Below are 26,224 nucleotides of genomic sequence, written 5' to 3' on the forward strand. Positions count from 1 at the left end.
AAATCATGGCATTTATCTAAACCAGCGTGCCCATAGTATTTTTTTTTTAAAATATATTTTATTGATTTTTTACAGAGAAGAAGGAAGAGGGATAGAGAGCTAGAAACATCGATGAGAGAGATCGATCAGCTGCCTCCTGCACGCCCCCTACTGGGGATGTGCCCGCAACCAAGGTACATGCCCTTGACGGGAATCGAACCTGGGACCCTTCAGTCTGCAGGCCGGCCGACGCTCTATCCACTGAGCCAAACCGGTTCGGCAACTCATAGTATTTTTAAAACAAGCAATACCTGACCTTTTTCCCTTAGATTGTTAAATAAAAAAATGACAATAGCCAACACAACAATAGCCGTCTGTTGTATATCAATACAAATTTTACCCATTTTTTGGTCAGATCTGCAAAAAATATACATACTTTTTGGTGTGCCACAGAATTTTAGTAATTCATTTATTTGTGCCATGAGATGAAAAAGGTCGAAAATCGCTGATCTAAAAAGACCCAAAGACATTTTAGCTTTTTAAAAGGTTTAAAAAAATAATAAAAATACTCTGGTGATATTAACCAAAGGAAAACAGACAAGTTTATGCTGAATCTAACTAATGCTGTATCTGACAAAAACATGTTTATGAAGAAGACTGCCTAAACATTAAATCAGTCACACCTGCAGTGCAATGCTTAATCTTTTAAATAATCGTTTTTATAATGGTAGGGAAAAACAGGAAATCTGTCACTTAAGGTTGAGCAGAAACAAAATTTTAGTGTTATTTGTTTTAAGCTAATTAGTTTTAGGCAGTTTTTTTTCTTAACTCCCTAGAATGTCCTTGACACCTCTTACCAGCAAAGGAAAACAATTTAGAATGTAAAGTCTGAAAGAACAACCTTTAAAAACTAAGTGACCCATTTTATAGTTTTCCATAAAGAGAAATGGATACCCTCTTTATAGAAAGAGGTACATGCTTTGACTTTATTTAGATGAAGGAAGGAGTGTCTAATTTTTAAAAATTCTACACCATGATATTCATGAAAGACAGAAAATATGAAGGAATGAGATTAAAAGATGAATCAAAGGAAACAATGTTTTAAAAAAATTTCCTTTGGAGACATAATAGAAACTATAGAAAACTTAATTATAAACTACAAAGCTGAGAAGCATTTCTATCCCTTATAAACAACAACAAAAAACGAATTTAAACAGGAACAGAATCAAGAGGAAAGACCTACTTTTCAAAATACAGGATAATACAATAATTAAAAGTCGTTTCAAGGGGAAGATGTAGAAGTAGAAGCAAGGCAAAAACATTCTTTTACCACAATGTAGGTAAATGAATGGAACTCCTGTTAAGCTGTGTACATTTTGTTAACATGAAAATCAATAACATACTATTTACAAAAACAGTACTGATAGCAACATGACAGAAAACTTCATTTCTTATATCACAAAAATGAAAGTACATACACTGAACAGCGTGGTTACTAGTTAATGCATAATTAAAAGTTGCTAAGAGAATAAGTTAAAAGTTCTCATCACATGAAAAATATAACTGTGTGGTGACAGATGTTGACTAGACTTACTTTGATGATCATTTTGCAATATATACAAATATTAATCATTATATTCTACACCTGAAACTAATGTCAATTATAACTTATTAACATAAAACAACAGAATTCAAAGTCAAAATCACAAAAAGGGACAAGAGGGTATCCAATATTCAGGAGGGGCAATCTCTAATAATAAAGACATACCCTAAGAAACCCCCTTGACTCCAAATCCACTGCCTGCTTCTGCTATCATGAAGTCTCCCTCGCCAGCTACAATATTATGCCTCATCAGGAAAGGATGCTGTGCGGACACTGTGTAGAACAGGGGTGGGCAAACTTTTTGACTCGAGGGCCACAATGGGTTCTTAAACTGGACCGCAGGTCCGGAACAAAAGCATGGATGGAGTGTTTGTGTGAACTAATATAAATTCAAAGTAAACATCATTACATAAAAGGATACGTTCTTTTTTTTTTTTTTAGTTTTATTCATTTCAAACGGGCCGGATCCGGCCCCGGGCCGTAGTTTGCCCACGGCTGGTGTAGAAGGAAGGGGCTTTACTGTCTGGTGTGCTTTTCTCAAGGACAAGCTTCATGGCAGTGAGGGGGCTTCTCAGCATGTTCACAGGCTAGGCGCCTCCCCACAGCCAGTCTCCCCTGGCATCACAGAAAGCTATTTCTTAGCAAGCGCCGCCCACACAGCACTTTCCTACAGAGGGCTTTCCCTGGCTCTCCAAACCTCACCAGTGGGCCACAGTCAGGTCTTCTCCAACTACATCTGGTTCTCAGCCCTGCAGTGGAATGGGGCTCTTTCCAGATTTATTTCGTCCATGGGGACACTGCTTCAGCCCTACAGGTAATAGCTGTTCCCTTATCTGCTGTTCCTATTTTCAGAGTTCTCTAAACCCCTTAGTGATCCCACATCATTCCAAATTCCTATTACTGTTAATAATGTTCTTAATTTAAAAGTTACCCATTCAAATTACTGTGTAGTTTTTGTTATCTGAATAAACCTGGACTAAAATAATTAGTAACATTATTTCAGGACTCTTTCTGGATCAGTAGTTATTTTTGAGTGAAGAGATTGAGACCTCTAAAGTTAATTAAATGTCTTCTAGCCAATGTTATATAAGTAGATTAATATTTGCAATTTCTTCAATATGGTAAATAAACCTTACCTTACTTTTAGCCACCTCAGCTGCCATCACTTCAATCTGACCTTCATAGGATTTGATGGCTTCATTTACAGCTTCAAGCTGTTGTTCACAGGATGCATGCTCTCTCTTGAGCTCTTCTAGTTCCAGAGTGATAGCTTCAACTTCCTATAAGAAACACAGGGCATTAACTACTGAAAAGTAAATACTACATATCAACAAAATTAGTAAGACTCTCATGCAAGTAAGACCAACAGCTTAATTGCTTAACTACCTAAACAGTGATGGCGAACCTATGACATGCGTGTCAGAGGTGACACGCAAACTCATTTTCTTGGTTGATTTTTCTTTGTTAAATGGCATTTAAATATATAAAATAAATATCAAAAATATGTCTTTGTTTTACTATGGTTGCAAATATCAAAAAACTTCTATATGTGACACGGCACCAGAGTTAAGTTAGGGTTTTTCAAAATGCTGACACACCGAGCTCAAAAGGTTCGCCATCACTGACCTAAAACATATCTAAACTGCTTCACCAGAAGAAGGGAGGGAAAATAAAATTTACTCTCCTATACTTAAATATTGCACATACATTTGTCATTTTTTTACCAGTTCAAGGAACTTTGCATGAACTATTTTCCTTTTACTCCTATAGGGGAAAACAATATCGAATCCTACATAACAGATACATTAAGTACAGGTAAAGGCCTTTTCTAAACAATGTAAAAAAACTAGTTTCTCTATTTTCTTCTTTCCTATTATAGCCTTTCTTATCATTAGAAAATAATTTATGCAGCTATTTAATGACAAAAGCATGAGTTAAAAAAATAACTATGAAGAAAAGTAAAATTTTATGGAACAGTGATTCAGAACATAGACACTGGAGTCAGAAAAAAAATCTAGGTTTAATTCCCAGCTTTGGTACTATCCAAAAGATATAATCAAATATCACCAACCTACAATCGAATGGCATTCCATAAATACAGCATGCTTTGTCCTACATCATTCTTTCACAGTATACATTCACATAAATGATCAACAAAATAAATACTGAATCTGATATGACATAACAAAATATATTTCCTAAAAAAGTACTCTTTGTTTTTAAATTCTGTGATGAATACTGAAAAATAAGGCCAACTGCTGGTGCTCTACCACCTTTAGCTCTGTGTTGATGTTAAAAGATTGGTTCTATTTCAACAAAGGTTATTACCTGTTGTTTTTCTTTCATTTTCTTGCTGGAAGCATCCGCTTTTGTTTTGGCACAATCAAGTTTTTTCTGAGCATCTTTCAGCTCTTTCTCTCTTTCAGCTTCTGCATTTTTCATTTTATTCTCTAATACTTCATATTTTTCTTCTGCTTTTCTTTGAATTTCTTTGGTGTTTTTTAAGGTCTCCTCACTTTCCTCTGTTTAATAAAGTAGGCAAATGTGGCTAACTGAGGTACTTCAACTATTAACAGTTATAGATAATGGCTTACAAATTCAACTTTTAATAGAAAAAATGGTCTGGAAAGTTAGAGGCTAGAAGTTAAAAAACAAAACAAAACAAAACTATTCCAACCTTATTCTAGAAATGGTATGTTGAAACACAGATCCTGCATAAGAGCCATACTTGAACTATCTGGAGATCTATAATGAAATTATTTCCAATCATATGAAATTAATAAACCCTAACCTATAACTTATATTAAAAAGATGGTCTATGCCGAAGCCGGTTTGGCTCAGTGGATAGAGCGTCGGCCTGCGGACTGAAAGGTCCCAGGTTCGATTCCGGTCGAGGGCATGTACCTGGGTTGCAGGCACATCCCCAGTGGGAGATGTGCAGAAGGCAGCTGATCGATGTTTCTCTCTCATCGATGTTTCTAACTCTCTATCTCTCTCCCTTCCTCTCTGTAAAAAATCAATAAAATATAAAAAAATAAATAAATAAATAAAAATAAAAAAATAAAAAGATGGTCTATGATCTTTTTAATATCTGTGTGCTTCCTAAAACCAGAACAGAGAGAATAACTATAATATTTTTCCTTTATTATAATGGCCAGAAAGCTTAGACTTAATTCTATAAACAAGCTTACTTTGTGTTCATTGCTCACTTATTTTGATTCAAGAGAAATACTGTGAAAACATGTCTAGGATAAGCATAGTAAAAATATTGTCTCTAAATTTAAGAAGAAAGAATAAAGTAAGATAGAATGAGTATGTTACTCTCACAAATTACACACTGATAGAACCTGGAAAATTTTAAAAGTCTGAACAGGAATGGATTTGGAGAAATGAGGACTTTCATATGCCACTAGTGCAAATGTGTACTTCTACAAATGGGCAGAATTTGGCAATATAGTAATCATAACATGTAATAATTAAAATAAGTTTTAAAGATAATTCAAATAACTACATAATAAAGATAAGCTCTAAATACCTCAAGTATGGTTATCAGAAACACATTAGGTACAGTTCCTCATCTTACCAATGGTTTTTTTAAGAGCATCTAATTCTTCTTGTTGCTTGTGATATGAACTTTGCTGGAGCTTGGTTTGTAATAAATCTGCCTCCTCGGTTTTCATCTCCCACTGCTGTTTTAGTTTGCGATACCTTAGAAAAAGAGATGTTTGTACCAAATGAACATAATTTTTCTGATGTTTGAGACATGCATCCAAACTACAGGCTTTTCCCTAAAATAAACTCACATACTAAATATAAACAATATAAGATACCACTGGTTACAAGAATAGTTTTGAGGCATCAATTAAATTCAAGGTTGATTTGGTCATTGGAGGTTAACAACTCGAAATGACCAAGACCGATAATTATTTACAGCAATACTTCTATTTTTAGAAAACAATAAAAATCATCTTTGAATGAAATAGGGCTTCCTTAAAAATAACCCTTCCTACTAATCCTTACCGAAAGGAAAAACTCCACAAAAAAAACCAACACACCAGATTAATACTATACACTGAGTGGCCAGATTATTATGACTACCCCATCAGTACAATGAAGTGAATTAGTTATGCAAATAATAATAATAAAACCTTGAGAGTATTTGCTTAAGAAGTTTTCAATATTCAGTATTTTTGGAAGTGTCAATGAAGTACGGATGGGGTGGTCACAATAATTTGGCCACTCAGTGCATATTTACACACAAATTTAAAATTTTTTAAAATTTGATTATCTAGTAATCTCCATTTTCAAATGTTAAAAAAAAAATGTTCCCTACATTTTCTAACGAGACATAGTTTAAAAGTGCACAGCACAGAGTAAACATTTGCAATTCATTTTCCTTGCAAACCCTGTGATCTACCCCAGTTCTGGCTATTTAGTTATTTCTTTAGAAAGTATGTAGCTAATTCAGCTACAGTTAAATTTCAAGTAATTAGAAAAATCATGAAATTTGAGGAAAAAGTATAAAACAAATACTTCTATGTGTATCTAGCCTCAAACTGCTTGACATCAATTAAAAAAAAAAAAAAAGGCTATGTTCCTGATATGGTCTATGAAAGAATAGCTTTACTTGACCCTTCCATTCTCATATTTTTCAAAATCTACTTCGTTTCCTTAACCCCAATGCTACAAATCTATAGGACAATTCTGCAAATGATCCAATACTGCTGAACAAAGTTAACAGTTCTAAGCCAAATGTGAGCACAAACTCACTGCCATGCCAGAGCTTCCACACAGAGCTCAGGAAAATCTTGTTGCATTTTTCTCACAGAAAAAGTTCAGTCACTTTATGGTTAATTTATGTTACTGAAGGTAAAATGCAGGCTAAACATGTATATGATGTTTGAAAGTGGGCATTCTGATATACTGTATCTTGGAATGACCATGTTGACTGATTATAACAATTTCTTCAATATACATAGTATCCTAAATATCTTGTTACCATTCTAAGCTTTGATAATTTTAAATGAATGCTACAAATTTCATTTCTAAGTTTATGTAGATCTTTAAAAAACCTTTATTCAGCGTTATGAATTCTAAATAAAATGTTTGATTTTAATTTTATCTCAGTTGCCAATTGCCAGCTTCAGAGGGACTGGAAAAAAATTACACTTTCATATAATGTACTTTGTAAGTTGTAGTGTTTATACTACTGAAGCCTTTCAAAGCAAGTAAGGACTCTTCTCCAGAATAACCACACGTGGAGTTCACTCCATCATTCAACAGCCACCTTCTAAGCGATGCTTTCCCTGAACACCAAATATGTAATTTCAGCACCTGTTTGCCCTGGACAACTCAATATCTCCTTTCCTGTTGTCCTTTTTTCTCCTTAGAACTTAGCATTTCTCTAACACACTTTACCCATTTAACCTTCTTTAGTGTTTGTTTCTATATATATATATATATATATATATATATATATATATATATATATATATACATACACACACACATACATATATATATACACATACATACATACACACACACACACACGATGAAGGAAGAGATTTATCTGTTTGATTCATCACTATATTCCAGCTCCAATAAGGGTATTTGGCACATAGGAAGAGGCACTCAAAAGTGAGTAATGTTAAGTTACAAAAAGAGGTTACATTAAACACCATGATCCCAATTTTGAAAATATTATAACATGCATATACCTTGTACCATACATAAACAGAAGTAATATTGAAAGGTTAACATACATACCTATAATCTACACCGACAGAAGAAACATGTAAGGACACTTTAATTTTAGCAGTGACTTTCTGACATGAACTTACTTCCTCCGTACGCAACCTAATAATTTTCAATAGCTATAGTTCAGCCATAATGCTGCTAAAGTCAGTGCAGACACCTGATCAATGCTAAACTGTATCATTTCATTCAAATCAAGGACCAAGTATCTGCTATCAACCTCCAGAGTACATCTCAAAGGGAAAGGAGAATATTTGGTTAATTTTTCCTTCTGTTTAATTAATTTCTTATAACAAAGACATTTTTTTATTAGAAAACCTGCATAACAAACAATTTATTCAACTAAAAAAAAAAAACCAAGGACAGTCTGAAAAAAAGACAAAGTTGCATTTCTTCAAATAAAGGTATATTTTCTTTCCTTTTCTACCATGCAAAATCTTTGACCAAAAAGAATATATATAAATATATGTAGCTTAATTCAATAGGTCTTACTTTTCAGCAGTGTTTTTAAGACCTGCTAATTCCTCTTCTAGAGCCTGTAGTTCATTCTCCTTGATTCTCAGCTTATCTTGGACATCTTTGAGCTCCTGAAACTTGGTTAAAATTGAAGCCGCCTGGGATCGAGCACCTGATAGAAATTGAAATTGTACAATAAGTTATCACATACTTAGTAAATAAGAAGTTTTCTAAGAGAATTATACTTGAAATGATTCCATATGCAATCCTTTAGAATGAGCTTATGAAATTATAGAATTTACTTCATTTAAAGCTTACAACATACATACTTAGTAAGTACTTCTAATAAGATGTGGTGGATTATTTGTTCAAGCTAATCACTGTCCCTGCCTACTCATAAAGATCGGGGTTAGGCATGTAATTTGATTTGGTCAACAAAATGGTAAATGTGCCTCTTCTGAAAGTGGGCCTTAAATGACAGCACCTAAATCACCACATTTTCCCCCTCGCCCATTTCTCCTTCAGCCTGGGTTCCAGAATGAGATTAGCATGGGGCAGAGACAACTGACCTACAGTTATTGTAGCATAATCATGAAAACAAAACAAACAAAAAAACACTTGTAAGCCACTGAGATTTGGGGGCTGTTTGTTATACCATAACCTTGTCCGGGCTCTGATATAGCAGAGAGAATTGGTTTCACTTTATAAACAACTGTATTTGTCTGGCATTGACAGGCTGAGGTTATATTGGCAAGAAAACTCTGTAAGTTTGATAAAATACAAAGGTTAATTAGCAATGCCATTATGAGCATTTTGTTAATATGATATGGGGTTACACATTTGCCATCCCTTTGGAAGGAATTTTAAGAACATACAAATCAATGAAATCTAGTTTCTTCTATTTTAGATATTTAAAAATATTTGGTCTGTCTTCCCATTGTAACTACTAGTCATCTTATTGTGTACCAGGGAATTTGATCATCGGATTCATTTTGTTGACTCTTGTCTTCTTGGCCTAGAAAGAAATTGTTATCTAATATGTAAGAGGTGTTACCTCTTGGTTTGGCTAAAAGCACGAACTCTAATTATTAGAGTTCAAATTCTGAGTTTTGCCACTTATCAGTAAGTTATTTAACAACTCTGTACCTTACTTTCTACAATTGTATATGAGAGATGATTGTGATATGCTTACCTCATAGCTGCTATAAGGATTAAAAGAGTTAATTATTTAAAGCCCTTAGAATATGCTTTTATAGCGTGATAGAGATGTTCTCTACCTGCATTTTCCAGTTACCCATTAATTAACCATTTATGGTTACTGAGCCCTGAGAATGTGACTTGTGCGAGTGAGGAAATTAATTTTAATTGATTATTTAAATTTAAAGAGCCACATGTGGCTAACAGTTCCTATTTTGGACAGCACAATCTTACAACACTGCCTAGTACACAGTAAGTATTATTCAGTGTTTGATATTATGAGATCACTTGATACAGATCTGTAAACTCAATGTGGTAAACATTAAAACAAGAAGCATATGGTCATTATCTAAGAATTCCTTTCTTAAAGCATTAAAAAAAGTACCATCTCCAGGGCAAATTTAATTTTATTTTGACAGGAGCAGTGGCATATACACAAAGTAGAAGTTAACATGTTTGATGAAGGAGAAATGAGTGGTTAAGCTACAAATATACTGGGGGGGAAAAAGACTTCATTTCCCAGTGACTAGAATATTCTGATAGGGCAAAAAGCAAAAGAAAATAAACAGTAATAGTTTTACTTGAGATGAATAAAAAAAGCTAGGATTGATGCTTAGACTAGAGCTCATTGAGGACTATGACATCATGTAATCTCTCAATATTATTAAATACCTGTCATGTGGTAGGTATTCAAAGGAGAACCCAATTTCTAGACTAGTAATAAAACTCTGGATTAAGTCATTCCAACCCTACTATTTTCTGTTAAAGATAATAAAAGGTCCCACCCTATTTACCACATAGAATTATGAGGACAAATGATATAATACCTACCTCCACTCAGTGTCCCGTGAGGATCAAATACCTCACCTCCTCGAGTTACAGTTCTAGTCATTATCCTTTTATCAAAGGCTACTTTTTTTGCATTATCCATATTGTCACAAACAAATGTTGTTCCAAAGACAAATTCCATTGCTTTCTGAAGTTCCGGTTTGTATTCAACCAGGGAAAGAGCCACATGAACATTGTTAGGGCCAACCTGTGGGGAAAACAGATGTGTACTTACTACTCCTTTCCTTTCAAAATTATTTTATAAAATAGTAAGAATTGCTACAATAGAAATTTAGGTAATACTTATCTAGCAAAATAATTCCTTTAGAACTTTCTAAAATGCTATGGAAATCTCAAGAGTTTCATTTAGGAAAAATTTTTTTTTCCCAAATTTAAACCCTGAAAGACCTATTGAGAGTTTCCAGCAAGGAGGGGCCGCTATGAAGTTTCTAAATCCACACTGGACTATTCGAACAGACTTTCTTAATTAAAGTATAGCAATGCTGGACCAACGTTTTGACATAAAATGTTTTGTTTCAATTATTAGTAATATGGTGGTTCCACAGTGAATGCTTTTTCATTTAAATTAAATATGCTAGGGCAGCCACCGAAATAAAAACACAATAATTGAGTAAAAAAATTTTTTTAAATCCCTGTCCTTTATTTTGATACAAGTGTGTCTTGTCAGACTTTATTTACAGTGTCCATCTCTGCCCGTCTTTTAGAACAACTAAGCATTCTTTATGAAGCTTAGCAGCAGCAGAAGTCAAAATAAAGGAGGCTCTATGTAACACATATTCAGAATTGTACCGTGACGTAGCAGCTACATTAAACACATCTGGCTAAAGGATTTAGCTGTATTTTTACTGTTACTTGAAATCCCAATTTACTTCTGACACTGGAACTGGACCTAAGGTTGAAATAACTTTCAAAGCCTTCAAAGTAAAGGAAGTACTAACCCAAAATACCACCTTTCGATTACTATGCACTCATCTCCATCCCCTGACAGTGTATAGATCAACACAATTGTACTTTGAAGTAATTTTAATTGAAGACTTCTCAAAATTTCAGCAAATATACTGAATATCCATTTAATATCTTAATTACAAATGCACTGCGAGGTTTCAGTCTTTTCAACTCCTGCACTTGAAATAACTACTCAATAAGCTGATTCTGCTGCTGAATGTTATACAGTCGTTAATAGCCATTTAAATGAACTTTCTTATCCTCATCTGCTATTTTACTAGTAGTCATACCAGGGGTAGGAGTTAGCTACTACTTCTCAACAGCTGACTGAATATCTCTGCCATGTGTTTTGTATATCCACAGATTGAAAGGCACTTAGAAGAACTCTAACAGAGAAGCATCTCTGCAAGATCAACAGACACCTTCCATATACGGTCTTGCTGTGGACAGTTTACATGTGCCTAGCATGAAAAAAACTGAAGAATTCTGGTATTAATAAACTGTAATTCTAATTATTCAGAAAACAGAAATTCAATACAATCAAGAGCCACTTAATGATGGGGATATGTTCTAAGAATGCATTGTTTGGCGATTTCTTTATTGTGCAAACATCATAGGCAGCAGTCGCCAACCGGTGGCGACCACTGTCATAGAGTGTACTTAACACAAACCTAGATGGTTGAGCCTACTACACAACTAGCCTATTGATCTGTAGGGGAGGAAAAACAGTTTTCCCTTCACTTTTCTGGTTCTTGGCCGAGACATCCCTATGAAACAAAAGTTTAATAACATATATACCTCCTGTTTACATGGAAGAGACCTGGAAACTGACTCCTCAAAACAGCTGAAGCCAGCATTTTTACCATCTTACCTTAAATACCATCTTCAGTGCAAGGCAAAAGATGTTGGGGTGGGGAGAGTAAGTTACCAGAAAAAGCACAGTAAACAAAGGTAAGTTTGCTATGTAGATTTAATTCCTTGTCTTCTACACTGATATGAGTTTCTAGAGGTAAGGTGTCACTCCCCTCTTCACCCTTACAAATGAAAATATCTTTTACAAAGGGTAACTTCTACTTTCTTAACAACCCTAAAATATTTTTATACCAAATAGACTATTTAAGAGTAACAAATTGTTGCCCTACAGCTTCTAGGCTGCAAACCTGTTCAGCATGTTACTGTATGAAATACTGTAGGCAACTGTAACACAAGGGGTTAGGTACTTGTGTAATATGTGCTATGACATTACTAAGGCTAGGACTTCACTAATCCTTAAAAATTTTTGAGCTCCATTATAATCTTATAGGAACAAGGCCTTATGTAGGGTCCTTTTTTAATGGGGAGAGTACTGTTTTTACTATCACCTGATAGTTATGTAACTTGACTTAAGGGTTAAAGAGATTCTAATACTACAACTTTGAAACACCAACTATATTTTTTTATCTTAATTTTTAAATCATGGTAGCAAAAAAATTTTGCAGTTCTGCATATGATTAAGTCCCCCAAAATTAATGTTCTCTAATTTTAAAAATAGAGATAAAACATGTAAGACTTACAAGATTCTGAGCGACCCTCAGGGTTTCTGGAGCAATACATGTGGCTGAAATTTTATTGAGTGGAATTATAGTGTATCGACGCTTCAATTCCCCCTTTTCTAGTAGCTTTTTTCCAGTAACCTAAAACACAGTGCATGTGAAATAAAAATACATGTATATTATTAATGATAACAGAAAACATTTGAATGGAGAGTGCACATTTAGGAATCCATAATCAAATAAATATTTAGTGCCTACTATCCTGAACAATTAAAAGTCTAAGGCTGATAATATACATTCTGGATTCCTGAGTGAGCTTGAGACTTCCTCTGAAATACAGCTAAATCCTATATAATAAAGAGCTAATATGCTCATTACACTGAACAGCAGAATGACCCGAGGCTGCTGGGGCTGCGAGGGCCAAGCCCCTTGCACTATTTTCGTGCATTGGGCCTCTAATCAAATATAATAATATAGTAAAAATGTCATTAACTGAAAAGTTTTAACTTGTAAAAATAAGCAACTTTGGAAGAAGCTTACAACACCAAAGAAGTACCCAAATCTTCTAGCAGCATATCATTATCAAGCTGAACAGCAATTACAAATTTCCTTTATTAAAATCAATTTACCTCTGTGTCTACTACAACATTGTAGAGTCGTTCCCCAGCCACCAATTCTAAAGCTGTGGTTGCAGAAGTATCTTTCACACTAATCAAAGAAGCTACAAGTCCTTTCACACAATTTCTATTCCAGTTCTTCTCTGGATCCCTAAAATGGAAAAGTTGACAAAAGTCAATCTTAGATAAGAAAATAGAAAAAAATTATATATGTATAGTAATACTCAGGAGCTCTTTTCGACAACACATTAAACTGACAGAAGAATCATATAGATTTAACAAAACAAAAACTTGAAAATGTCCCAGATGACTACCCAGCTATTGTTTCAATGTAACAAAAATAACTTTGACTTTCTAATCTTTGTAATACATAATTACCATAGCATTCTATGAAAAAAATCCCATGAGGAAAGCAAACTGTAAAATGTTAATATAGATATTTATCATTAATGATAGAAAACCTTTAAAGAAACTTTGGATTGAGATTAAATTCCTCTCATTTTGGTTTTAAGATAGGTGGCATTCACAGCCATTAAATCTCACAAGAATTTCCCCTGCCCACACCTGAAACACTGCAATTAACGTAAAGCAGTTCACAATAATTTTCATACAAAAATCTTAATGTTCATGAAATTTTAAGACTGCCTTCCAGCCAAAATAAAAAGAGATCTTGGTTATTACTATGTTAAAATTCAAGATTTAAATCTCATACCTGTAGGCAAATTGAAGATTGGGAAATCTGGCCAAGAGAGCTTCATATGTTTCTTTCAATCTACTGATATCACGTGACAGCTGCCTGCGCTTTTCCAGAAGGCTTTCCTCCTTGTTTTCTAAACAGTAAATCATAAGTAAATTAAAACCAAGTCTTAAAATAAATATTCTGTTTTAAGGAAAATATTTGTAACCTCTATTTCCAAAGCATTTCTAGAAGCAAAATACAAATTTATGATAAGTATTAAATAAAAAGCATGCTTAACATTCAAATTTCTATTGTGTTAAGTAGACATTTCTGACAATACAATTTCTATTCCAAAAAATAACAAATGAATTGAATGCCTACTGAAGTAGAAATATACAAATGACATTTCTGAGTTTAAGTGTCAGGTCAGAGTGATTGGAGCAGGAAATTCTTGGTGAATCTTCAAAAATTTTAAGCACTATGTTGTAGTTAGATATTTTTGAGACTATATTTGTAAACATTTCTTATACTAATACTCATTAATAGGATAAAAATTTTTCCTACTTGCTATTTTTTTAAGTTAGTTTCACCAACCACCACTATCTCCTAATGATTTAATAGTATGTCTTTAAAGGCAAACCTTCATAATTTAGCTTTTTTATTTCGGCTTCAAGTTTTTCTTTAAGCTTCTTCACAGCCTCTAAAGCTTCTTGATCCTTCCTGTAGCCACTATCCATCTTCTTAACTTCAGCTTGTTTAGTCTTTAATTCTTGTTGGGCATGCTTCAATTTCATCTGAGCCTGCAAAGAAAAATGTAACAGACCATCTGAGGCAGATAGTTCAGATTGGTTTAAGAGAATCAGCCTTGAAAATGCAACTGTTGGCCACTTGGATTAGTATCCCAACAGATCAATCATTTCCCAACATTTTCTCCTCAAAAAAACTACTCAGAGTAAAAACTAATATGTTTAACATAAACCATAAAATAACTTGCAATTTAAATCCATATTTTTAATAATTATAAAATATGAAATGAATTAGTTCAAATTATATCAAAGAATACTTGTCATTAGCTGGTTAAATTAAGAACACAACAGAAAGCTAAAAATCCTAACTCTAGTTCTCTTCCTTTCCACTTAGACAACACTCACAAATATACATTAGTACAATCTAACAAGAGAAGCTATACTGGGCAATGAGAAATAACATTACATAGAAAAAGGGAAACTAAATTGACAGCAATTTAAATGCTAGTTTATATAATTGAGCACTAGTCCTTAAAACCATGAAGTAGTATTCTAAGCTCTATATGGGTATATCCTCCCTCTAAAACTGAATAACGATGGGCTTGTCCCAATACAAATAAGTTTATAGGAAAACCGAGAGGGTTTCAAAGTTTTTTGGCTATTGATTTTTAACAAATATTTTGTGATCATCTTTGTTGAATAAAAAAGTGGCAAATAGGTGATAGAAAAACTTTAATTGGATTAATATACAATACACACACATGTCCGTATATATTTTCAGAGCTGAGTCTTCCATTACAAACAAAGAATGTGTATATATACATTTTTTCTTTCTGCTATCAAAAGTCTTATATTCACAGGACTTTAAGAGTTGTACAACTATCTAAACATTTGAAAACCATTCTAATAGACTGACAAGCCTTTGAAAATTATGAAATCAGAGTAGGAAAACCAAAGACTAGAATGGGGGTAGGTGGGAAGTGGAGATACTTCCAAAGAGTATGTTGTCAAGTTTTAGAACCAAGGTTTTAAGAACTAGATGTGTTGGGCATAGAAATGGAGAGGATACTTTTCTGTTCCTGTTAAATCTTAGTACTTCAAGTTAATGATGCCAATAAATACAGCAAAAAAATATATATAATTGACTTACCGCAAATATTCCATATAGTGCTGGAAACAAAATAAAGCCTTTATTACACTAACAATTTCAATTAACCTATAAAGGCATTTTAGGTTTTAAAGCATCTTTAAACTATCAATATTTAGCAATCCACATATTAGAATTTCATTACAGTAAATGCTATAAAGTGGCAGAATAAAATAAACAAGATCCTTGACATTGATCTGACTATTTTTTAACAAAGCATAAATGTGAAGCATCTTCTCGAAAACAAAAAAAGTAATCACATAGTGCTTAATGTCTATATTTACCTGTTTGGCTTCTGTCTGAGCTTTACTTATGTCATTTTTACAGGCCATCATTTGACCAGCAAGAGTTGCTTCTGCTCCATCTTCGTTACTGGACAGGCCAGCGGAAACAGCATTAAAGTGCTGTTGTGCAGCAGCCAAAGCTTCAGCGTCTTTATTACTTGCTTCTTGAAGGGTGTTCAGCCCATCTGTTATCTTTTTAACCTCTTTTTCCTTTGCTGCTAAAGTTTTAGAATCCTTTAGGAAGAGTTTCAGATTGAAAAGTGTTATATTTTAGGAGAAACATCTATTTTCTAATACATATGTATACTTATGTCATCAAATTTCACTGCAATTTGAAGGTGGGCATGGTTACAAGGAAAATAATGTCACCTTAAATAAAATAATTTAAACATTTTATTCTCATTTTGAAATTCGCTCTATTTTTAGGATAAATGTGCTGCCTTTTTTTTTTTTTTTTTAATGAAAGGTAGGCTTCTTGTCTCCCAGGCCAGATCCTTTTCTTTTTTTTTAAATGTATTTTATTGATTTTTTACAGAGAGGAAGAGAGATGGAGCGGGATAGAGAGTTAGAAACATCGATGAGAGAGAAACATTGATCAGCTGCCTCCTGCACACCCACTACTGGGGATGTAAATATGTGCTTCTTATCTTTCTAGAAATACTTTCATATGTTATAGTCAAATCTGAGAGATAATGCGCTGACATAATTGCAAATTTAAACCACTTGAAGAAACTAAAAATCAGTTTCTAAATCTAAATAATTATAATAGCCATCCTACACCAATTTTAAAAGTAGAGATTTTAGGATTAAGAACATGTATATAAAAATATTTTTAGGCCCTGGCCTGGTAGTTCAGTTGGCTAAAACGTCATCCCAGTACACCAAAGGTTGTAGGTTTGATCCAAGGTCATGGTATATACAAGAATCATCCAATAAATGCATAAATAAATGGAATAACAAAACGATGTTTAGCTCTCTCCCTCTCTTTAAAAATCAATTAAATTTTTTTAAGATTATTTTTATAAACTATTAAGGGCCATAAAATTTAAGCATTAAATAATTGTAGGGATAGCATTACTTAACACCTTTTTATGCAAGATACCAGCCCTAAAAAATATGTATATCTATACTGTTTATATGAAAGTGACCAGAAATCAGAAATTTTGGCCCACCTGTTTAATTCATGATTGAATAAATATTTACCAGATGTTTACTATGTACCAAACAAAACTATGTATTGTTTTAGACTCCTCAGGAAGCCTATATGTTAGGGTGGAAGACATAGTAAGCAAACAAAGCAAAGCAAAGGGATGGAAGGTGATGGGGGGGGGGAGCTATTATTTTAAGAAGAATGACAAGAGGTCTTTTTGTGGTAACATTTGAGCAGAAGCCTAAATGAAATAAAAGGAGTGGCCATGCTATACTAGGAGGAATTGTAATTGGAGCAATGAGCAAGTGGTAAGAAGGAGCCAGGGGTTAGACCATATAGTATTGTAAACCATGGTAAAGACTTGGATTTAATTATACTTGTAACTTTGAAACCACTAAAGGTTTTAAGTACAAGAATGATGTGATCTAATTTGTATTTTAGCTTTTGTACAGATCAGACTATAGAGCAGGAGGGGCAACTAGTAAGGACACTATTGCAGTATCCCTCATGGGAGGTGATGGCTTATACCAGGTTAGCAGTGATGGAGGTGATGAAAAGTGCCTGTATTCCGGATATACTTTTAAAGCCAACAGAATTTGCTGATGGATTAGATGTAGGATTTGAGAGAAAAGGAGAAATCCAGGAGGACCCTATGATTTCTGGACAGAACCGTTAGGTTGCCAGTGGTGTCCTTTACCGGTATGAGAAAAATTCAATAATATAGGCAGGTTTGGGTAGGCGGAGTAAATTTAAGAATTTTATTTTGGATATGTTAAGTTTTAGACTTTGTTAGCCACCCATGCAAAACTATTAAGAAGCTAGACTAATGAGTCTAGAATTTATCTAGCTTCCCTGAGTTTAGAATTCAGGGAAAGAGTCAATAATTTGGGACATGCCAACATATGTACTTGGATTTGTATTTCTAACCTGGATTCAACATCTCTATTTAGATGTCTAACAGGGACCACAAGCCCATCAAATTCATACTATACTTCTTCCTATTCTCCACTCAGCTTATGGTAATCCTAGGTCCAACTGTCAAAACCTAGAATTTTCCTTCACTCCTTCCTTTTATATTTAACAGCCAATCTCCAGGTCATTCTGGTTGGACCTACCCTTAAGATGCGCATAAAATGTCACAACTTTCTCAGTACACTCCATTTCTACTGCGTTTTTCCAAGGGCTAACACCTGGACAAGCTACTTCCCTCATCCTTTAGTTTGTTCTCAAAACAAGGAGACTTCTGGTCAAGATGGTGGAGCAGGTAAACAATGTGCCCATGTAACAACTAAATTATAGAACAACCATCGAGAACTACCTGAAGACAAGCTCAACAGGTCCTATGATATAAAGCAGCCATGCTGAGAATGGTAGGACAGAGAAACAGAATAGGCAGGTTCCAAGTGCTGGCAATTAAGAATCAGGAGGCCTATCTCAGCTTCATCACACTCCCCAGCCCAGGGCTCCACTGCCAGGAAGAGGAGTCCCCATAACAACTGGATGTGAAAACCAATGGGCATTGTGTATAATAGAAACAGAGGGGTACTGGAGTCCTACCCACTGCAGGTCTTAGAGGGCCTGGACACAGACTCACTCACAGTCTCACTAGCTCTGAGCCCAACACAGCAGCTCAAAAAGCCAAAGAGACACAGGAAGAACTAACTTCAGGGCAAGGGCTGGAGGGCAAGGGCCAGGACAGTTCTCTCCCAGAGGAAAGTGCTGACAGGTGCTACTGTTCCTATATTGAGTGCCCCCCGCCACCCCCTAGTGTAGGTAGGCACCAAATCTGAGCTCTTCATTCATCTAACACCATTCACCCTAGTAATTCCCTGAGACCCCAGTGCACCCAACTCACCCACCTAGCAGAACCTCTTCCAGCAGCTCCTAGACAGAAGGAACCTGCCTAAGCTTGAGTTGTGGACTTCCCTAAAATCTTCCAAAAGTACACAAATTCCAAATAAGACTTGGTGTGCTCGGCACCTGTTGTTTAACTACTCCAACAAACACAAAGTGGTGACCAGTCTCTCAACTTGTTTAACTCCCATCAGATGGCCCCAAGCCTGGCATAAGCAGTGGCCAGAAGTGGCTTGGAACATAGCCTCAACTGACAAAAATCCGGCACAATTGGCAGCAAACCTGAGCTCCCAATGTGGTGTCCACCAAAGGGTGCCAAACCCAACACCAGAGGAAGTCAGCTATACACAAGGGGATATAACTCTTGTAAACATACACACACCCAACATAGAAGCACCTAAATATATAAAGCAAGTATTGATGAACATAAAGGGAGACAACAACAGTAATACAGTAACAGTGGGAACTTTAATACCCCATTCACATCAATGCATAGATCATCCAGACAGAAAATCAATATGGAAAAATGGCCTTAAATGACACATTAGATCAGATTGATTTAATTCTTTTAGAACGTCTGATCCAAGAGCAGCAGAATATACATTCTTTTTAAGTGAATATGAAACACTTTCTAGGATAGATCACATATTAGTACACAAAACCAGTCTTAATAAATTTAAAAGACAAATCATAAAAAGCATTTTTTCTGACCACATGGTATGAAATCAGAAATAAAAAAAAAAATTGAAAAACAAACACATGGAGGCTAAATAACATGCTCTAAACAATAAATGTGTTAACAAGATCAAGGAAGAAATCTAGGTACCTTAAAACAAATGAAAATGAAAACACAATGAACCAAAATTTATGGGACATAGCCAAAGCACATAGGGAAAGCCACATCAATACAAGCCTACCTCAAGAAATAAACATCTCTAACGAACAATCTAACCTTACAACTAAAGAAATCAGAAAAAGCATTAAACAAAGCCCAAAGTGAGAAGGAAGGAAATAATAAATATCACAGTGGAAATAAACAAAGTAGAGTCTTAAAAAAATTAATGAAACCAAGAATTGCTTCTGTAAAAAGATAAAAATTGATAAACCTTTAGGCAGACTCCTCAAGAAAAAAAGAGAACCCAAATTAATAAATTCACAAATGAAAGTGACAACTGACACCACAGAAATACAAAGAATTAAAAGTAAGTACCACAACAGTTATTTGCAAACAAATTGGACATTCTCTTTCTCGAAGAAATGAAATTTCTAAACAGATCTGTAAATATTAATGAACTTGAATCGGTAATTTAAAAAATTCCCAATAAACGTAAGTCCTGGGTTAAATGGCTTCACAGGTGGATTCTACAGCACATTCAAAGATTTGATACCTATCCTCCTCAAAATATTCCAAAAAGTTTAAGTTGAGGGAAAGCTTTCAAACTCCTTTTATGAGACCAGTATTAGTATAGGTATATACTAATACCAGACAAAAACACTTCCAAAAAAAACAAAATTATAAGCCAATCTCTCTGATGAACTTAGGTGCAAAAATCCTTAACAAAATATTACCAAACCAAATTCAGCAATACTTTAAAAAGATCATACAACATAATCAAGTGGAATTTATTCCTGAAACAAGGTTGGTATACCACATGACTAACGTGATATACCACATAAACAAAATGAAGTTTAAAAATCAAATGATCACATCAACAGATACAGCAAAAGCATTTGACATAATCCAACATCTATTTAAAAACTCTCAGCAATGTGGGGGTAGGGGCACCATACCTCAACATTACAAAGGCCACATAAGAAGCCCACAGCTAAATCATACTCCATGGTGAAAATGTGAAAGTTTTCCGTCCAAGATAAGGAATAAAACAAGGGTGCCCACTCTTTCACCACTTCTATTCAATACTAAAGGCCTGGTGCATGAAATTCGTGCATGGGAGAGGTCCCCTCAGCCCAGCCGGTGTCCTCTCGCAATCCAGGACCCCTCGTGGATGTCCAACTGCTGGGGTAGGCCCGATCCCTGCAGTTGGACATCTGGCAGTGGGACATCACTCTGCAACCTGGGACTGCTTGCTCCTAACCGCTTGCCTGCCTGCCTGCTCAGTGCACGTCATAGCGACCAGTCATTCCGGTTGTTCCGTCATAATGATCACTTAAGACTTTTATATATATACTAGAGGCCCGGTGCACAAAAATTTGTGCACTTGGGGGGGAGGGGGGCCCCTCAGCCCAGCCTGGGACCCCAGGGAGATAACGACCTGCTGGCTTAGGCCTGCTCCCGGTTGGCAGAGGGCAGGCCCAATCCCTAGGAGCAGCCCCTGGTCGGGCTCAGAGCAGGGCTGACTGGGGAGTTGGGGCACCACCCCCTGTCATGCACAGAGCAGGGCGGATCGGGAGGTTGTGATGCCACCCTCAGTCACGCTCAGGGTAGGGCCAATTGGGGGGTTGCGGGAGGTTGTGATGCCACCCTCAGTCACGCTCAGGGTAGGGCCGATGGGGGGTTGGGGCACCGCCCCGTCACACTCAAGGCAGGGTCGATGGGAGGTTGCTGCGCCACCCCCTGTCACGCACAGAGCAGGGCCAATCAGGGGGTTGGGGCGCTGCCCTGTCACGCACAGAGCAGGGCCCATCAGGGGGGTTAGGGCTCTGTACCCTGTCATGCACAGAGCAGGGCCAATCGGGGCTGGGGAGCTCCCCCTGTCACGCACAGAGCAGGGCCGATCAGGGGGTTGAGGAGCTCCCCCCTGTCACTCAGAGAGTAGGGCCGATAGGGGAGTTGGGGCACCGCCCCCTGTCACACACAGAGCAGGGCGGATCAGGGGGGTGGGGCGCCGCCCTCTATCACCCACAGAGGAGGGCCGATCAGGGGGCTGGGGCGCTGCCACTGTCACACTCAGGGCAGGGCCGATGGGGAGGTTATGGCTCTACCCCATCACACACAGAGCAGAGCCCGTGGGGTGGGGGTTGGGGCACCGCCCTCTATCACCCACAGAGCAGGGTCTATCAGGGGGTTGGGGCGCCACCACTCTCACACTCAGGGCAGGGCCGATGGGGAGGTTATGGCTCTACCCCATCACACACAGAGCAGGGCCGATCAGGGGGTTGGGGCGCTGCCCCCTGTCACACACAGAGCAGGGCCGATCAGGGGGCTGAGGCGCCGCACCGTCACACACAGAGCCGCAGGGCGATCAGGGGGTTGGGGAGCTCCCCCTATCAGGCACAGAGCAGGGCTGATCGGGGGGGGGGGGGGGGGGGGTTGGGGCGCCTTCCCCTGTCACGAACAGAGCAGGGTGGATAGGGAGGTTGTGGCGCCGCCCCCTGTCACACACAGAGCCGCAGGGCGATCAGGGGGTTTGGGCGCTGCTCCGTCACACTGATCCCGGTGCTGGGAGGCATATTACCCTTTTACTATATAGGATAGAGGCCTGGTGCATGGGTGGGGCTGGCTGGTTTGCCCTGAAGGGTGTCCTGGATCAGGGTGGGGATCCTGCTTGGGTGCCTGGCCAGTCTGGGTGAGGGGATGATGGCAGTTTGCAGCTGGTCACACACCCTTCAGGGTGGGGGTTCCCACTGGGGTGCCTGGCCAGTCTGGGTGAGGGACTGAGGGCTGTTTTCAGGCTGGTGAGTGACTGAAGCTCCCAACCGCTCCTTTTTTTCTGTTGTTTTTTTTTTATTCTGGGCCAGCTTTAGCTTTAAGGCTTGGCTCCAGCTCTTAGGCCACCGCTGCTGAAAGCAGGTTTCTGGCCTTTGTTTACCTTCTGTATTTGAAACAATGTTGCAATCCTGCTGGCTGAAGCCCGGCGACTAAAGCAGGTTTCTGGGGTTTTGTTTAGCTTCTATATTTGTAACATAGTTGTTTAGAGTTGCAGCTCAGAGGCCGGCAGCAGCAGGCGGGAAACGTTGGAGTCCTCCGTCACTGAAGCAAGCAAGCCTCATGTTCGCTTTAAGCTGCCTGGCAGCTGGCCGCCATCTTGGCTGGCAGTTAATTTGCATATTGCCCTGATTAACCAATGGGAAGGGTAGTGGTCGTATGCTAATTACCATGTTTCTCTTTTATTAGATAGGATATAGAGTATTGGAAGCCCTAGCCAGATCAATTAGTCAAGAAAAAGAAATAAAAAGCATCCAAATTAGAAAGGAAGAAGTTAAACGGTCATTATTTGCAGATGACACGATACTATAGAGAACCCTAAAGATTCCACCGAAAAACTATTCAAATAATAAATTAATTCAGTACAATAGCAGATACAAAATTAATATTCAGAAATTGATTGTATTTTGATACACCATAATGAACTACCAGAGAAATGAAGAACACAATCCCATTTACAATTATGTAAAAAAAAACCACAAAACAACCCTGGACTAAATTTAACCAAGTAAATAAATGGATCTGTAGTCAGAAAACTATGACACTGAAGAAATAAAAGAAAAAGAAAAAAGTAGACAGATAAATGGAAGTATATACTGTGCTCATGGAACATCATTAAAATGACTTATTACTGAAAACAATCTACAGATTCAGTGCAAGCCCTATGAAAATTCCAATGGCATTTTAAACAAAACTAAAACAAATAATCCTAAAATTATGTGGAACCACAAAAGGTACCAAATAGCCAAAGCAATCTGGAGAAAGAACAAAGTTAAAGGTATCAAGCCACCTGATATGAAACTACTAGGTGTACTGGTTAATAATGCGTATTTTTTTTCAAAGATGGAGTTACACATGTTGATATATATGCGATGTGATATGTATGCTATTTTGTTGTATTGACAGCAACCTTCAAAACTTCCTGTCAAATTTGCTGAAGTTGTTAACATCATAGATATTTTTACGATTAAAAATGTTGAATTTCGTGCCAAAAAAGAGCATTTGCGAGTTTTAATTCATTACTTTATTTTGAAGAAAAGTGCTGCTGAATACTTTGGGAAGCTTATGGTGAACATGCTCCATCTCAAGATACTTGTGAACACCGGTTTAAATGCTTTAAAAGTGATGATTTTGATGTGAAAGACAAAGAATGTCCAGGTCAACCGAAAAAGTTTGAAGACCAACAATTACAAGCATTGGATTAAGATGCATGTCAAACTCAAAAACAACTTGCAGAAAGATTAAGTGTTGCTCAGCAAACAATTTCTGATCATTTACAAGCAATGGGAAAGATTTTAAAGGAAGGAAAATGGGTGCCACATCAACTGAATGAAAGACAAATGGAAAACCGAAAAGTCATCAGTAAAACGGTGCTTCAACGGCACAAAAGAAAGTCTTTTTGCATCGAATTGTGACTGGAGATGAAAAGTGGATTTATTTAGAGAATCCCCAAAGCACAAAATCATGGGTTGATCCAGGTCAACTAGCAACATCGACTGCAAGGCCAAATCGCTTCGGAAAGAAGACAATGCTCTGTGGTTGGTGGGATCAGAAAGGTGTGGTGTATTATGAGTTTCTAAAACCAGATCAAACCATTAATACTGATGGCTACTGACAACAAATAATCAATTTGAACCATGCTTTGATTGTAAAACAAACAGAATGTGCCAGAAGACACAGCAAAGTAATTTTGCTTCATGGTAACGCACCATCACAGACCTCAAAACCAGTTAAAATTAGACCACTTTCTTATACCAGGTACAAGAACAAACTCAAAATCGATGCAAGACTTAAATGTAAGACCCAAGACTTAAAAGAAAACGTAGGCAGAAAACTATTTGACATCAATCTTAGCAATATATTTTTTTAAATCTATTTCTTCTCAGGAAAGAGAAACAGATGAAATAAATAGAATTACATTCTATTTAAAAAGTTTTTCAACAGCAAAGGAAACCATCAACAAAACGAAAAGACAACCCTATTCAATGGAAGAACATATCTGCCAATGATACCTCTGATCTCATGGTAGGAGTTAATAAATATCCAAAATTTATAAAGAGCTCAATATCGAAAACACAAACAATCCAATTAGGAAATGGGCAGAGGACCTGAATAGACACTTCTCCAGAGGACATACAGATTGTCAATAGACATGAAAAAGCTGCTCAATGTCACTAGTCATCAAAGAAATGCAAATTAAAACCGGAGTTATCAGCTCACACCTGGGCTATCATCAATAAATCAACACACAAATGTTGGGCAAGGATGTGAAGAAAAGGGAACCCTTGTGCACTGTTGGCAGCATCGTAAATTGGTGCAGCTACTATGAAAAACAGTATAAAGGGTCCCCCCAAAAATTAAAAAGATAACTAACATGACACAGCAATACCACTGCTGGGTATTTATCCAAAGAAACCCAAAACACCCATTTGAAAAGATATACACCCCTACATTCACTGCAGCATTATTAACAATAGCCAAGATATGAAAGCAACTCAAGTTTCCCTTGAGAGATGAATGGCTCAAGATGTGGTACATATATATAATGGAGTATTATTCAACCATAAAGAGAATGAGATCTTGCCATTTGCTACAACATGGATGGACCTAGAGGGTATTATGCTAAGTGAAATCAAGTTATATAAATGTCTAATATCTATGTTGTACACCTGAAACAAATATAATATTGTATGTCAACAACTGTAATTTAAAAATTAAAAAACACAATACAAGCAGTCCAACTAAAATAAGAAACATCATGTTTCTGCTCAACCAACTCCAGTGGCTTCCCATGTCATTGGAAATATAGGTCAAAGTCCTTCACACTGCCTTGTAAAACTACATGTGAAACTACATCCTATTATCTTTCCGCATTCCTACTACTTAGCGCTAACCAACAACACTGATGTTCTTGTTAGGCCCTGGGGAAATTCCTGTTTTTCTGCCTGGACCATCTTTCCCCACAGCCTCCAAATTTATCTACATGGTTCTCTGACATCCTTTGGGTCTTTAATGAACTATCACACTATGAGACCTTCAATGGCTACCCAACTTAAAAGCCCAAATTGCACCCCTCTCTCATATACTCCCAATCCTCTCCCCTGCTTTGTTTTCTATCCACATCAGTTATCACTATATAACATGCTATATACCTCATTTATTTATTTTCTTTATCATTTTCCTCACTAGAATGAAGACACAGAAGGCATTGCCCATTTTTGTCACCTAGTCCTTTGCTACACACCCAACCCAAACACGTACACTTGATCCATAGCAGACACTCAGTAAATATAAATAGAATGTATACTACTAGTGACATAAAAATTAAGCTTATTTGCTTACCTCAATCATATTTTTTTCCAGTTCTTTGCGTTTGTTTTCTTCGCCTGTCAGATTTTTCTTCTTGAGATCAAAGGCACTTTGAGATTTAGTATTAACTCGCTGAGCTTCTGCAAGAGCATCTTCTAAAGATCGGAGTACACCTCCAATTTCCTGTAATCAAATATATACAATTAAATCAAAATACTTAAAATTTGTTCATGT

At 36.6% G+C, this 26,224-nt stretch overlaps 1 protein-coding gene across 3 annotated transcripts in view; it reads right to left on the bottom strand.

Moving 5' to 3' along the window:
- The window catches only part of SMC2 (structural maintenance of chromosomes 2), a 53,745-nt gene that overhangs the window by 15,788 nt on the left and 11,733 nt on the right, over positions 1-26,224 (bottom strand). For all 3 annotated transcript variants that reach the window (XM_036330163.1, XM_036330162.1, XM_036330164.1), the window contains 11 exons: positions 26,024-26,173; positions 15,792-16,025; positions 14,255-14,414; positions 13,648-13,765; positions 12,948-13,086; positions 12,340-12,459; positions 9,824-10,028; positions 7,832-7,967; positions 5,166-5,290; positions 3,911-4,104; positions 2,719-2,862 (listed from right to left, as the gene is read on the bottom strand). In XM_036330163.1, the coding sequence (XP_036186056.1) occupies positions 2,719-2,862; positions 3,911-4,104; positions 5,166-5,290; positions 7,832-7,967; positions 9,824-10,028; positions 12,340-12,459; positions 12,948-13,086; positions 13,648-13,765; positions 14,255-14,414; positions 15,792-16,025; positions 26,024-26,173 (1,725 nt within the window). The remainder of the gene's footprint in view (positions 1-2,718; positions 2,863-3,910; positions 4,105-5,165; positions 5,291-7,831; positions 7,968-9,823; positions 10,029-12,339; positions 12,460-12,947; positions 13,087-13,647; positions 13,766-14,254; positions 14,415-15,791; positions 16,026-26,023; positions 26,174-26,224) is intronic.

The sequence above is a fragment of the Myotis myotis genome, unplaced genomic scaffold, assembly GCF_014108235.1.
Source record: "Myotis myotis isolate mMyoMyo1 unplaced genomic scaffold, mMyoMyo1.p scaffold_m19_p_12, whole genome shotgun sequence".
Lineage (NCBI taxonomy): Eukaryota > Metazoa > Chordata > Mammalia > Chiroptera > Vespertilionidae > Myotis > Myotis myotis.